The following is a 13,699-nucleotide window of genomic DNA, read 5'->3' as shown; positions in this document are numbered from 1 at the left end:
ATTAGGAATGGCATTCAAATATATTCATTGAGCATACTTTATTTACAAAGGTGCCAATTGTTGATGATGTATCACTCACGGTTAAAATGAGATTCAGGAAATAGCACTAACATTTAGTACCATTACTAAAGATAACCTTAGTTTTCAGAACAAAACCTGGAACATGTGAACTGACAGTGGAATGGAATAATAGAAATTATGATTTCTGTGGAAAATGCAGACCATGTGGTTGATGTATGTATTGTCTATGCTTTATCCAACACACAAGGAATTCTGAGAATACAACATAGGACACCACATGCCATCTGTCAAAAGTAATTTCTGCTATTGTTGAAGATAAATATTGACATTATTCTTATGTGTGACAGATCAAAGATGTCTACAAACTTTAGACAGATGTTACTCTGTTCAGTGAGATGCCCACTATGTAGAAAATACAGTATGAAGGGAGAAAATTTTTTTAAAAAGATAGAAATATAGTTTCTCCAGGGATTCTATGTATAAGCATTTCCTTTTATTTATAGTGAATAACTTATCAGAATATAATGAAAAGGGAAAGAAGAACATAAAGTATTAACAAGCAAAACAGTATAGGTGTTTTGTAAAAGTGTACTGAATGAATAAAACATATCAGTTAAATAGAATCAATTGCTTCAGTAATAGACATTTGTCCCTACTAATCTAATCCAATTGTCAAGCACCAAAAGTTTGTTCTAAAATGCTTTGCATGTTTTCACTCATTCAATCGTGACTACAAATCTATGGGATAAATATTACTGTAACTCAAATTTTAGAAAGGAGGAAAGTGTCAGAGAAATGAAGTCATTTACTCCAGGTCACATAGCTAAAAAGGGGGTAGAGGTAGGATTATGACTTCAGAGAGTTTGACTCTTGAACATTATACCATTGCAGTAGAAATTCCAGAAAATAGTCAGTTTTAGGTTAAAAAGAGAGAGTGAGAGTGAGAGAAAAGAAAAGAAAAAGAAAGAAAGAAAACGAGAAATGTTGAAAATCTTTTATTAAACATTGGGGCAGTGCTATATGTGCACTTCAGACCAAGACACCTGGAATCAGGGCTCAGCTCTGCCACTAATTTCCTGTGTGACCTTAGACAAGTCATTTGCCCTCTTTGGACCTCAAGATAAACCTGCAAAATGGGAATACAGAAGTAAAATGGGTCATGGTGTTGTCTAATAGTGTTAGAACTGAAAGAAGCCTTAAAAGTGCTTCCACTTGATTCCCAAAGAATTTTTGCTGCTCCAGATATAGCTCATGCATCCAGTATGGAGTGCACATCTCCATTTTGATTTATATAAATATAGTGTATAGATTATATTTACTGACAGGGAATCCAATTCAGGCCACAAAGAGCAAAACCTACTAATTGAACATTAAGATATCCTCAAATGTTCCAGATTTGGATCAGGTATTTTGACTGTGAAAAGAAAAGCACAGAAATATTGATCAAAAATGCTAACACTGCCAGATTGGTGACACATGCCTTGAGACCAGCCTCAGCAATTTGATGAGACCCTTGCAAATTTAAAAAGCAAAATCTGAAGATATTATTCAGTGATAAAGCATCTATGGGTTCAATTCCCAGTGTCCCCCAAAAAAACACCCCCAAACAAAACAAATAACAAAAAAAAAAACCCTGATGCTGAGGGCCAAGATGATCTACTTCCATTTACAAGAACTTGAAGAATATTTATAGGTCTAATAACACTGGGGTCAAGGGTCAGGGGATCCCAGGATCAAAGGGTATCTCCAAGGTCAAAGGAATGAGGCAATTCTCTTCAAAGAACGTGGACTGAGCATCTGTGTGATCAGGATAAGTGCTGAACAGGATGGAATCCAAAGAACCTCAAAAACACTGGCTATTTTGTGAGTATCCTTAATTGAAAAACAACCTCCAGTTTATTAGAACAGCCAGAAATGGTTTCCCAGCTTGGCTATATCAGGAACTCAGGGCCTTCTATCCCCAACTGCTGTTCTGGATGAAGCTTCTGATACAAAACAGGGCTCTAGGTGAGGTAGGGAAAACTTACTAGACCCTGAGGTGAAACACAGGCCTGGACCTGCCATTTGCTAGTTATGTGGCCTCACACACTTCTTAGAACCTCAATTTACTACCCTGTATAATGGGGAGATAGTAAAACACTAGCTGGTAGTTTTAGAGATACATCCATATGAAACATTTATAGATAGAAAGAACTGAGTTAGGACATAGATTCAACAAGATTGGCCAGGAGATGATGATTCCTAAAGCTGAGGGACAGGGAAATGAGAGTTCACGGTGCTCTTCTACTTTGTGGAGGTTTTAATCTTCCCATAATAAAATATTTTATATAATGAGTAAGGTGAACACAGAGAGCTCTGGATTTAGAATGAGGTTTGATCCTAAAGTATTGGACAAGTTAATTAAACTCTCCTGAGTCTCAGCATCTCACATCTCTCTATGAGATGTAGGAAGTAATTATTCCTTCCTCGCAGGAAGATTAAGTGATGATTAAGTCAGGTTATGTATACGAAGGACTTAGTACAGTGAATGGGCTATAATGCAATTTCAGTACATAGTAGCTACTGCCGCTGCTGTTATTATCATCATATAAAGGACACCAAGTATACAGTAGGTGTTTAATAATAGAATGGTTCATCATCATTATCATAAGCATCATCAGGATTTGGACTCAGCGCCTTGTCAGAATGCACTATTAAACTGAGCTCCTAATCTGGCCAGGATGTGGGAAAATACCGGGTGCTGAGGTCCAGTACATGAAAACTGTTTTTCATTGGTGGAGAGGGGCTGTAATAAATATCTGAAGCCCCTCAAGTTCAGAAATTTCCATCCAAGAGTAGGATCAACTATGTAGCCTGCAGTTGAACTGTCAAAGCCTTCCTCTACAGGGCTTGTGTGAGCAGGGCACAGTTGCAGATTCAAGAAGACAGGAACCATCTACCATGAGGTTTCCTTGCTGGGGGTTTAGAGCAGGACTTTTGGCCCTGGGAAGGGGATGCAGCTGGGAATCACTGTCTTATTTAAGCATTCTCTGAGCTTCCTTTTGAGCTTCCTGTTTCACTGGGCCTACCTCATGCCAAGTGCTCAGTACAGGTTTGTCAAATGAATGAGCTACAAGTATCAGAAGCTGGAAACTAGATCAGAAAGCCAGAACTGATTCAATAAAGGCTTCCAGACTCAGAATGGGCTTGCTCCCAGGAGCCTGGGACTAGCCTAGCCATGAGGTGTGACATGGTGGCCTAAGCTATGGAAATCAAACCGGGAATGAGAATAAAGCTTCCAGTGTGTCCTGAATGACTCATTTGTCTCTAATCTTCCCACAGGTTTTATCAGCTTGAACTGTGTCTAGCTGAAGTTGGTTGCCTGTGCTATGTATGGATGGACACTTTCAGGGTGGGAAACTGTCATTTGTGCTACTTGTATTACTGAGTAAAAACCTCAATCAACCCTTTGTCTTCACTTGCTCTTAGTTGATTTAAAAATCACTAATTTGAGCCGGGCATGGTGGCACATGCCTATAATTCCTTCATTTTGGGAGACTGAGGCAGGAGGATCTCAGGTTCAAAGCCAGCCTTAGCAATTAGTGAGGCCCTAAGCAACTCGGTGAGACCATGTCTCTAAATAAAATACAAAAAAGAGTTGCAGATGTTGCTCAGTGGTTAAACACCCTTGGATTCAATCTTTGATATAAAAAAATCCCTAATTTGGGAGGTCACACAGCTGGGCAATATAGTATTAGTCTACTACTAACTCTGCTGCGCAGAACACCTGTAACATGTGGGTTGTGATGATAGATTACTCTTCATGGACATGAAGGCTGCTGAGTCTAAAAACATGGACCCTTCACTTGGGTCTACAGATGTCTCATGGGTGACTAAAAGACAATGAAAAGATTTGGCATCTCTGCATTCATGTTGTTTCTCTCTTCTTTGCTTCCTTAATCCCTGGGTCAGATTGTTTTTGTTTGTTTGCTTGCTTGTTTTGTTTTGTTTTGTTTTACCTCTGCATGTGGGCTATTGAGCATCTGACAAATGTTTAATCTGGAAGTATATCACAGGGTTAACTTGACCTAGACTTACTAAGTCTCTCTTTCTCCCCTTCAGGGCTAAAGACACTATGGCATAACTGCCAGTTATCATGATTGTAAACATCAGACCATAAAAGAAATGAAAAGAGGGGACACCTGAATTCCTGGAAGATTTCTGCTTATTCCTAGGAAAGACATAAATATTATTCATCTTTATTAGCCTATCCATCATCCTTGTTATTTCTATCCTATATCTGTAATTACTCAACCCCTCTAGAATGGATAAATTGATTTGTGAGCATGGTCTCCCACTTCTCCATTCCTTGGTCAGTAAATATATAGCCTTTCTTTCTCTGCAACAATCATCTCTTGAGCATTGTTTTTCCCATGGAATGAGATTCTGGACATGGGTTCCATAAAACTTGCTCTAATTGGTTGGAACTTGCTTTTGGCCAAGGCTTATGAGAGGTCATTAAGATAGCAATCAGCCTACTTAAGATTTTTAAAAAGCCTTTTAGAGTCAATGACACCTGACAAACCCTTATTCAAATTTATTTTGGAGGGGCCATGCCTGGGAAGAGTAAGGACCATTAGCTTGGAGCAAGGGTCCAAGTAGGATGACGTTCATTGGTGCACCTGGGAAGAAAATGGGAGCAGATTGTAGAGAACTGAGTGCATTTATCTGAGGAGTGTGGACTTCAATGTGCTAACAGTGGAGAGTACCAAATATTTCTGAAGAGTGTGGTGCTGTGATCAGACTTATAATTTAGGGCAGTAGCTCTCCAACTGTCAAAAGCATTTTTTTTGGGGGGGGTACTGGGAATTGAACTCAGGTGCACTTGACCACTGAGTTCCAGCCACAGCCCTATTTTGTATTTTATTTAGAGACAGGGTCTGATTGAGTTGCTTAGTGCCTCGGTTTTGCTGAAGCTGGCTTTGAACTTGGACCTCAGCCTCCCAAACCACTGGGATTATAGGTGTGCACCACCATGCCCAGCCTGACAGAATCATTTTGAATTCCACTTGGGATCTTTCCAGGCATTATAAAGCACATCAGGGAGGCTTCAGAAGCCACAGGTCTATGTATTTGGTTTTGAGAAATAGTTTTAGGAAGATGTATCTGGTGTTCAAGAAAGAGGTTGAAGGACTGGAGAATGGTTGAGAAAACACTGTAGCCAGCCAGGTGGTGGCAAAGAAACTCCACCTAGAGTGTGGTAGCTGGAAAATGAAAACAAGAACCACCCTGTTAAGTTCCAGGAGTTGGGGAAAGCATGTTTTCAACTGCAGTGGGCACTAGTAAGTGCTGAAAACTTGACTTGATAGCATTTGATAAGTCAAATTCATTCTTGATAATTCTTATTTATCCTGACTGTCAGTGCTGAGGTTCCTTAAACTTCTCTCCCATGTATTCGTATTTGTAAAACCTAAAGGGGCCCCTTTGATCAAATTCGTGAAGTCTTTGCTACCAATCTCAAGGGCCTCAATGAACAAGTGATGGTGCTTTGGATGGCTTTAGGGACAAAAGACCACCTTGAGACTTGAAAAAAACACACACTTTTGTGTTTGGGATTAGTTCATGAAAAGGTTGGTTAGGACTGGCTGTAGTTGGTGGTTAGGTTCTATTAAGCTATGGTATAGCACTCTTTTGGGACTTGTTAGTTCCTCTCAAGTCCTTTAAGTCACATGAAATCCAGTAGAGCATGGTTAAGTGACAAAATGGTTAAAGTTTTCTTAGACCCAGTTAGGCATCATTAAATCTTACTAAGATTGGTAAAGTCACAAGATTTAACCAGACATTATGAGAATAGAATTTATATAACTCCATGAGATTTGATGAGGATTATTGAACCTTATCCTGTCTTAAGGCAACAAGACTGAATTTAAAAATTCAAATGGGATGGAAGCAAATGTTCTTTCTTTAAGTGAAGTAAGTTACCTGAATTCACAAGGCCTGTGAGTTCCCTTCCCTGAGGGCCCTTCGTGACTGCTAATCTGATAAACTAATATGTGCTATTAATGGGTTACTCTCCTTCTCTCTCCTAGGTGGCATATATGCATTTTAATAGGGTCTTCTGAACACAGTTCTTAGACCCAGAACAGAGACCTGCAGTATGGGAATTCCAGACACCAGGTCAAACCTGTGACTGAGGCAGCTCGGCCTTTGGAACCTTCTCAGGCCTGTTCTCTGGTGACATTGGGTAGAAGGGGGTTGTAAGTGAGCCACCCATGCCTAAGTATGATAAAATAGGTCCCAAGTCAACTACTAGATATTTCAGAATACTTCTATCACAGGCTGCATTCAAAGCTCAGGAGTAATTCTTAAGAAAGGTTTTTATACATTTCATTATGTAACATTTATAATATATTCATTTATTTTTAGACAAAAATAAGCCACAAGAGGCATATTCTATTGTTTGCTTCTTTTCTTGCCAATATTTCCAACTCTTAATTTTGGGGTCTTTACTGGATTCCACAGACATCTAGCATTGGTGCTATTAACAGTTATCATGATCAACTTTCACATGTAAGGTTTGCTGCATATTGGGCAGTATGCTAAGGAGTTTACAAATACTGACTTGCTTAAGTCTCATAGCAAACTGCTGAAGCTGCTGTGCTTATTTTCTCTATTTACAGGAGAGGAAATTGAGACATGGAGGGGTAAATGACTTTCCAAAGGTCATAGAACTGGTGCTTGGTGGAGCTGAGACTCAAAACCAGGCAGTATGCATCTACAGTCTACACTCTCAATCTATAGCAGCAGCAGCAGGAGCAATCAGCTGGAGGGTTAGGGTAAACCTTTTAATAGATTCCTGTTGTGGAAGGGAAACTATGATACATTGCTGATATTTGGAAAAAAAATTGAGTAAAAATGAGAACAATTTTTCTTTTTGGTACTGGGGATTGAATTCAGGGTAGTTTTAACCATGAGCTACATCCCTAGCCCTTTTTGATTTTTATGTTGAGACAAAAAAAAGTTAAGTTATTGAGGTGGCCTCCAACTTGTGATCCTCCTGCTTTAGGTTCCATAATACTTGAGATTACAGGCATGCACCAATGCACCTGACTATGTTTAGGAAACTTTGATTGGCTCTCTTAGCTCTGGGTTTAACCAACTTCTTCCCCTAAAAGCAATAAAATAAAGTTTAGAGTTTTCAGGCTATGGGATCTGTTTCAACTACTTCTGCCTCCATAGCTTGAGAGCAGCCAGAGAAATATGCAAAGAGATGGGTGTGATGTGTTCCAATAAAACTTTATTTACAAAAGCAGGTAGAGGACTACATTTGAACCCAGGGCAATAGTTCGGAGGCTGATGTAGTACCATCTGACTTAAGAAACAGCTGATTTGCTTTGTGTTCAGGATAGTGTCCTCCAAAAATGTCCAGGGCTTTATGCACTTGCCTGAGTGATGTACTTTGGCATTTTTGATGTGTGTGGATCAAATTCCTTTGACAATCAAAACTGGCAGTTTACTTTTTTTTTTTTTTGTCATGTGAAAGATTAGGATTCCAAAATCCCAGGGACCCTACAATTCTTTTTAGCATGTTTTTACAAAACACCCAGTTTTTCTTTGTGTACTTTAATCCTTAGCAAGGATAAAAGAGAAGGAAGTACCGATGCATGATAATAGCCACTTGAGCTGAATGAATACCCTAGTCTCTTCCTTCCCAACTTCCAAATGTTAGGAACAGTGTCTGTTGTGGTTTGGATGTGAGGTGTCCCCCAAAAGTTCATGTGAGACAATGAAAGAAGGTTCAGAGGAGAAATGATTTGGTTGTAAGAGTCTTAACGCAATCAGTGAATTAATCCCATGATAGAGATTAACTGAGTGGTAACTGTAGGCAGGTATACTGTGGCTGGAGGAGGTAGGCAGGAATTGTGGGTGTGGCTTTGGGGTATATATTTTATATCTAGTGAGCGCAGCCTCTCTCTCTCTGCTCTCTGATTGTCATGTGAGCTGCTTCCCTCCACCATACTCTTCCACTATGATGTTCAGCCTCACCTCAAGCCTCAAGGAGCAGAGCCAGCCTTCTATCCACTGAGACCTCTGAAACCATGAGCCCTAAATAAACCTGATCTTCCTTTATAGTTGTTCTGGTTGGGTCCTTTTAGTCACAGCAATGAAAAAGCTGACTAAAAGAGGGTCTTAAAGATAATGCCAGAAAATAGTGGATTGTATATCACCAACCAGGAGTTATTCTGTGGTTCTCTTCTGTCTCAGCCATGTTGAGACTCCAACTGTCTGAAGTCCATTGCGTTATGCTTTTATTATTTCCTTACATACCTCACCCCCATGGATGGAAACCATTACTTTTTTAGACCCCCCTTACCACCCCATAGGCCTACTCTTACTTGACTGTAATTCCCAATGAGAATCCCAAGTCTTTGGGAATTGAATCAATTAGTGACTTCACTAGAGCTCTTCTGGAGGCTACCACAAATAGCCCATTTTCTTAGTTGTCAACCCTAATCTGGGGGCCTTAAGCCACATGCAGGTCTCCTATGTGTTCTGCACTTCATGGAGAATGCCCAGCTCTCCAAGGGTACCAACTGTCCTCAAGGGAAAAAGACACCAACTTTACTTCCTAAATATTTCAAGATCTTGGCCTCCGCATTCCGTCCAAAGGGCCATGGAACCTTCATACATTCAAGAACTTTGGCTGCCCAATTTTATTTATTTATTTTGTGGTGCTGAGGATTGAACCCAGGGCCTCACACATGCTGTGTGCATGTTCTACTGCTGAGCCACACCCAGTCCTGCCCACCCAATTATTGCTCAATAAACATTTGATGAGATAAACCTTATAAGCATAGTTTATATACTTACCTCTTTCCATATTTGCAGTTTTCTTCCCCCCTTGGTACTGACATATAAAATCTCTTTGAAAAGGAGCAAGCACAAATCATCCCCACCCATGGTCCTAAACACAAGAGATTGTTTGGAAAAAAATGTGTACTTTGAAATAGGGGAAATTAATATTCAAGACTTCAAAAAGCCAATTGCTAACGTTTACCTTTAACCTCTACCTTGTGGATAGGGGGGAGAGATAGGAAATTAAAAATGCTATTTTTCCTTTCTGCATGTTCTTAGATAGTAAAGTATGTACTTTAATAACTTTCAAATTAAAACATGCATATTTCATTTGTATAGCAAACCTTGTCTTTTAAGGACAATTTTGTTTTAATGAAAACATGAGCTTCCAGAAGAAAGCACCCTAAATTAAGGCCATTTTAGTGTGGGGAACTAGAATGGGCTATTTTGTTTCCATACCTTTCTGCCAAGAGGAAAAAAGGAAAACTCCTTATGAAAAGAGAATTCTGTTCTTGTCTATGATCTCATAGTGTCTAGTGGCTGTAAATCTTGAAATAATGAAATTGCTCAGAGCCTGTAATTTAAACTTTATTTCATATCTATTGTTAAATTACACAAATCAGTGAATGGTTTGTAAAGCTACACCATTGAACAGATGTTTACAGTTGAAATCATGGGATTTACATGATGATGACAAAAATGTGTATTTATAACATCCCCTATATACAATAATCAGTATAGACAGAGAAAATGCACTTAATCTCTGCAAAACCATGCACACCACAACAATAATACAAATTGTTTTTTTCTGTAACAAGCTTTTCCGTTGGCTTGGGCTTCATCTTCCTTTCCCAAACTACCTGTCAATTTTAAGAGCAAACGTTTTCAATTAAAACTAAACAAAATCAAAATACCAAAGTGATCTACAGAGTATTTTAAAAACACAATGCACACAACATAGTTTCACTGTAAAACACTTTTGACTTCAACGTGTGTGTGTTTCTTTAAAATTTTGCTTCCAGTATTTTAGGTTTTAGAATTCCCAGGACTGAAACACTATCAGACAAAACAAAATCTAGAAATACTGATTCAAGCTTAGAGGCAAGAAAATTCATTTTTAAGCTCAAATATTCAGCTTCTTTCTCAGCTTGTGGCCATATTATTACAGATGAAACCAGATCATGCACAAGGGCAGATTGTACAAGACGTATCTTATGGTCACACTTCTAAGCATGTCCCTCCTGAAAACATGAGTACCACTTCCAGGCACCTTGTTTGATAACCAGAGGTCAATGTAAGTTCTTGCAAAAGTATAGCCAAACCCATAAAATGGAAACCACCCAGAAACATGATGTGTAGACTCATAGAACCATGTTACTTTCTTCCGCTTGATTGTTCTTGATACTTAACTCTGCTGTAGAATGTCCTCTACTTTGGTTCTTTCATAAATGAAAACCTGATAGAAAGGTTAACCCAAAGAATCAAGCAGCAGCTTTTGGTGTTGAAGAATAACTCTGGCTATTGTCATGCTTATTCTACCCTTTATTGGCTTTTATAATTGTCTACAAACTTGTCAAAACAAAGAAGAACTAATGGGCCAGAAATAGCCAGCCAAACTGGAAACATTATACAATAAAGATGTACAAAAAGTAAATAACAATTCACATTCAGGTTCAATTCTATCTGATCAAGAATAACTTCAGCAATATTTTTAGACACATTGTCCTGTTCAAGAGTTTCTTGATTAAGGACCTCACTACACAAACATTGATAAGACAATTCTATAGAAAGAAAGTCCTGACTTTAATCCAGGATTATATACCACAATTAATTCAGCAACACACCATTTAGATGATGGAGAAAGATTCTATACATGGGTTTGTTTGGAATGAGCACAACTCGGAGAAGCCTTAAAGTGAATGAGAAGCAGCGCCAAAAAGATTCCAGAATTGTTGAAATTACAGTGCCCTGAAAGCATCTGGACATTAGATTTTTACACTGGTCTTCCATTTGGAAAAAATATGTTCTTTCCTTAATATGAGATACACCCTGTTTAAAACCTTTAAATAGTAGAAGGTAGAAAAGTTTAAAATTTTAAACATCTCTTAAATTACAAGATATGAGTCCTGTTCTATTTGAAAAGCCAATATTTTTACATAAAACCACCCAGGTTTGGGAGAGGAATTTTCAAATTTTCTACACTTTGGTAAAATTTATCATCAGTTGCTGTTCTATTTAAATAGGTTCCTTGTTAAAATCAGAAGGAAATGAAAGGTTTGTGTTTCTTTTAGTCATTTGATATTTATAGTTATGCTCACCACTGGAAAAAGGGTTTGTTTCCAAAACTGGGTTTTAACAGTGTATCAGGAATCACTTAAATTCCATTTCTCAGTTGTATGTTAAATGGTCACATTTTGTGTATTCATTTTGCCTCCATAAGTAATTTAAGAACTTCTTAAAATAGCTACACAGCAATTTCTGGTGAGTCTCTTTTGGCTTTTGGATTTCATAAAAAGTCCAACCAAAAGAAAAAAAGACAATTTAATTACATATTGAGATCTGTTTTACCCACACACAGCATAACATTTAATTGAAAGGCAACTGTAAAGGCAACATCTAAACCTTTTTTAACTTCCAATCTTAAGGAATCAGGATGTGTTTGGACATTTTCATCTTTTAAGATATGCCATCTTTTTGGTGGCGCTTTGGGAGAAGTGTGCACAAGCCTTTCAGAGCCATTTAACGCCATTTCTCTACACTGCCTATGTAGTCATGGGTGCCATTGCTGGTGTTGCTTTCGGGCTGCTCCTGGCCTGGGTTCTGCTTGGGGCTTGCCCGGTTCTCCTTCTGGCTCGAATTCTGACTCAAACTCTGAGTCAGATTCTGAATCAGATTCGGAGGCAGATTCGGGTTTGCATTTGGATTTGGATTCTGACTCTGATTCTGACTCGGGTTCTGGCTCTGGCTCTGGCCCTGACTCTGGCTCTGGAAATGAGTCTGAAGGAACCTTCCCTTCAGAAATTTCCGTTGCTCCTGACGCTTCCGCCTGGCCTCCTGATGCTCTTTCTGCCTCATAAACTGATACCTCTGCAAAAAGAGATCTTTTGCATAGCTGTACAACTCCATATCCAGAAAATTCAGTCCCTCAATACGCTTTTGGATTTCCTCATTGATCTCTACGCTAGAGGCCCTAGTGGTGTTATATTGGGTAAACGGCGAAATAAAGTTCATGTTGAAGGTCTTCTCAAACAGATACTGGGTCTTCCGCTGAAACTCAGTGAGGCCAAAGAACGCCATGTGCTTCAGATTGGATTTGGCGCTTTCCAGAAGGACCTTGTTTCTTTGCTTTTCAGGCATGACAGAGAGGTTGTAGCAGCCTACTAGGGTCAGGTCAGAGAGCATGCGCACCTGACGGTTGTTGGCCAGATTGTAGGGGCAGTCCATGAACTCTTTGAGGGGGCAGCCAGACCAGTCATCACCAGTGTAGCAGCTGGGCAGCTCTTCCGAGGTTGGGGGCCTTCCATCACAGACATGCAGGGACGCTTTCCAAGTGGCCCCCCTCTGCACATGCCTCCACTCGCTCAAGTACCGGGATACTGGATCTCGGAGGATGGTGATATAGTGGAAGTTCCTATAGACAAAGCACAAAGACCAAATGTCAGAGATGTTGGTGACTGAAGTGGAGTTGGGGAGGTGCATGGCTTAAGTGGTGTTCACTGGCCAGCAAAGAAAGCAAACTGTGAATGACAGGGAGCTGGTGGCATGTATCCTGTTGAACTGTACTATAGTCCCCTAAATCCCACTAGCTTGTCCAAAGAGGTATACAAAGGTTAGACTCAAGTCATGGGCCTTGTCATTCTTCACTCCATTTTTCTCCTCTCCTGTTTTTCCTCTCTCCAACCAATGACAAAATCCTCCCACCGATGCCATCAGTTCAGTATGCAACCATGTTATTTCATACTCTGCACCCCTCAACCCACACTAAACCCACACTAGCTGATTATAAAATGGAGACTCAATGGAAGCAAATGATTTGATGAACTGAAATGGAGTTGATAAGTGAGCTCAAATGCTAATCTTTCTTATTAAATATGCATAAGCATTTTTCCAATATCCAGTCTAATCTGGAAATCTTATTAAAAAACCAAAATCACATTGAAAGAGTCTTTGATATGATACTCTTGATTCTGGTTGTTTGTCATAACATCATGGCTCATACGTTATGGAAATGGAATGTAGATATAGGCAGAACAACCCAGAGCCTCCAGAAATAAACACTGTGGTTAGTCACTGACTGAAATAGACATGGTAGTTGCCCACAGCATATATGCAAGTGACTACCTTGCTTTTAACCTTTTCTCACATGAGAATATTTCCAGGAGAGGAAAGTTAACTCTATCATCTCCACAATGTTCTCTTTCTTTACCCACTGAAAGGACACATAAATGTCAGCAAATATGGAGGCTTTGCTGTGTGGTTATCTTTCCTTTCATGCTGCAGATGGATAAAATTCTTTGCTCAAATAGCAGACTGGCAAACATTCAAACCACACACCAGACTCACACCCATGCAGAGTGGGTATGGGCATATGTACCACACTCCAGAAATGTCAAGGTCTATGATCCTGTAATTGAGCTTTTTATGACAAATTAATTTCCATTTGGGTCCAATGGATGAATGATGAGATCACAGAACAGCATACTGTGGAAGCAAAACAATAAACACTGCATATTGGCATTGAGTTTCTTAAAGGAAGTCTGGGGAATGGCTAGCAACTTCTCTGAAGTTTATCCATTCCTATCTGAAAGCATGATGGTCAGGAGCCAGAGAGAACCTTCTTGGT

At 39.4% G+C, this 13,699-nt stretch overlaps 1 protein-coding gene across 7 annotated transcripts in view; it reads right to left on the bottom strand.

Annotated features, from left to right (window-relative positions):
• Nucleotides 1-9,428: 9,428 nt before the first annotated feature.
• Hs6st2 (heparan sulfate 6-O-sulfotransferase 2) overlaps nt 9,429-13,699 on the bottom strand; it is a 287,562-nt gene continuing 283,291 nt past the window's right edge. For all 7 annotated transcript variants that reach the window (XM_040285651.2, XM_040285658.2, XM_040285655.2 and 4 more), the window contains one exon: nt 9,429-12,487. In XM_040285651.2, coding sequence (XP_040141585.2) covers nt 11,596-12,487 — 892 coding nt within the window. In that variant the 3' untranslated portion in view covers nt 9,429-11,595. The remainder of the gene's footprint in view (nt 12,488-13,699) is intronic.

The sequence above is a fragment of the Ictidomys tridecemlineatus genome, chromosome X, assembly GCF_052094955.1.
Source record: "Ictidomys tridecemlineatus isolate mIctTri1 chromosome X, mIctTri1.hap1, whole genome shotgun sequence".
NCBI lineage: Eukaryota > Metazoa > Chordata > Mammalia > Rodentia > Sciuridae > Ictidomys > Ictidomys tridecemlineatus.
The sequence above is the reverse complement of the archived record's forward strand: the minus strand, read 5'-3'. Positions and strand labels throughout refer to the sequence as shown.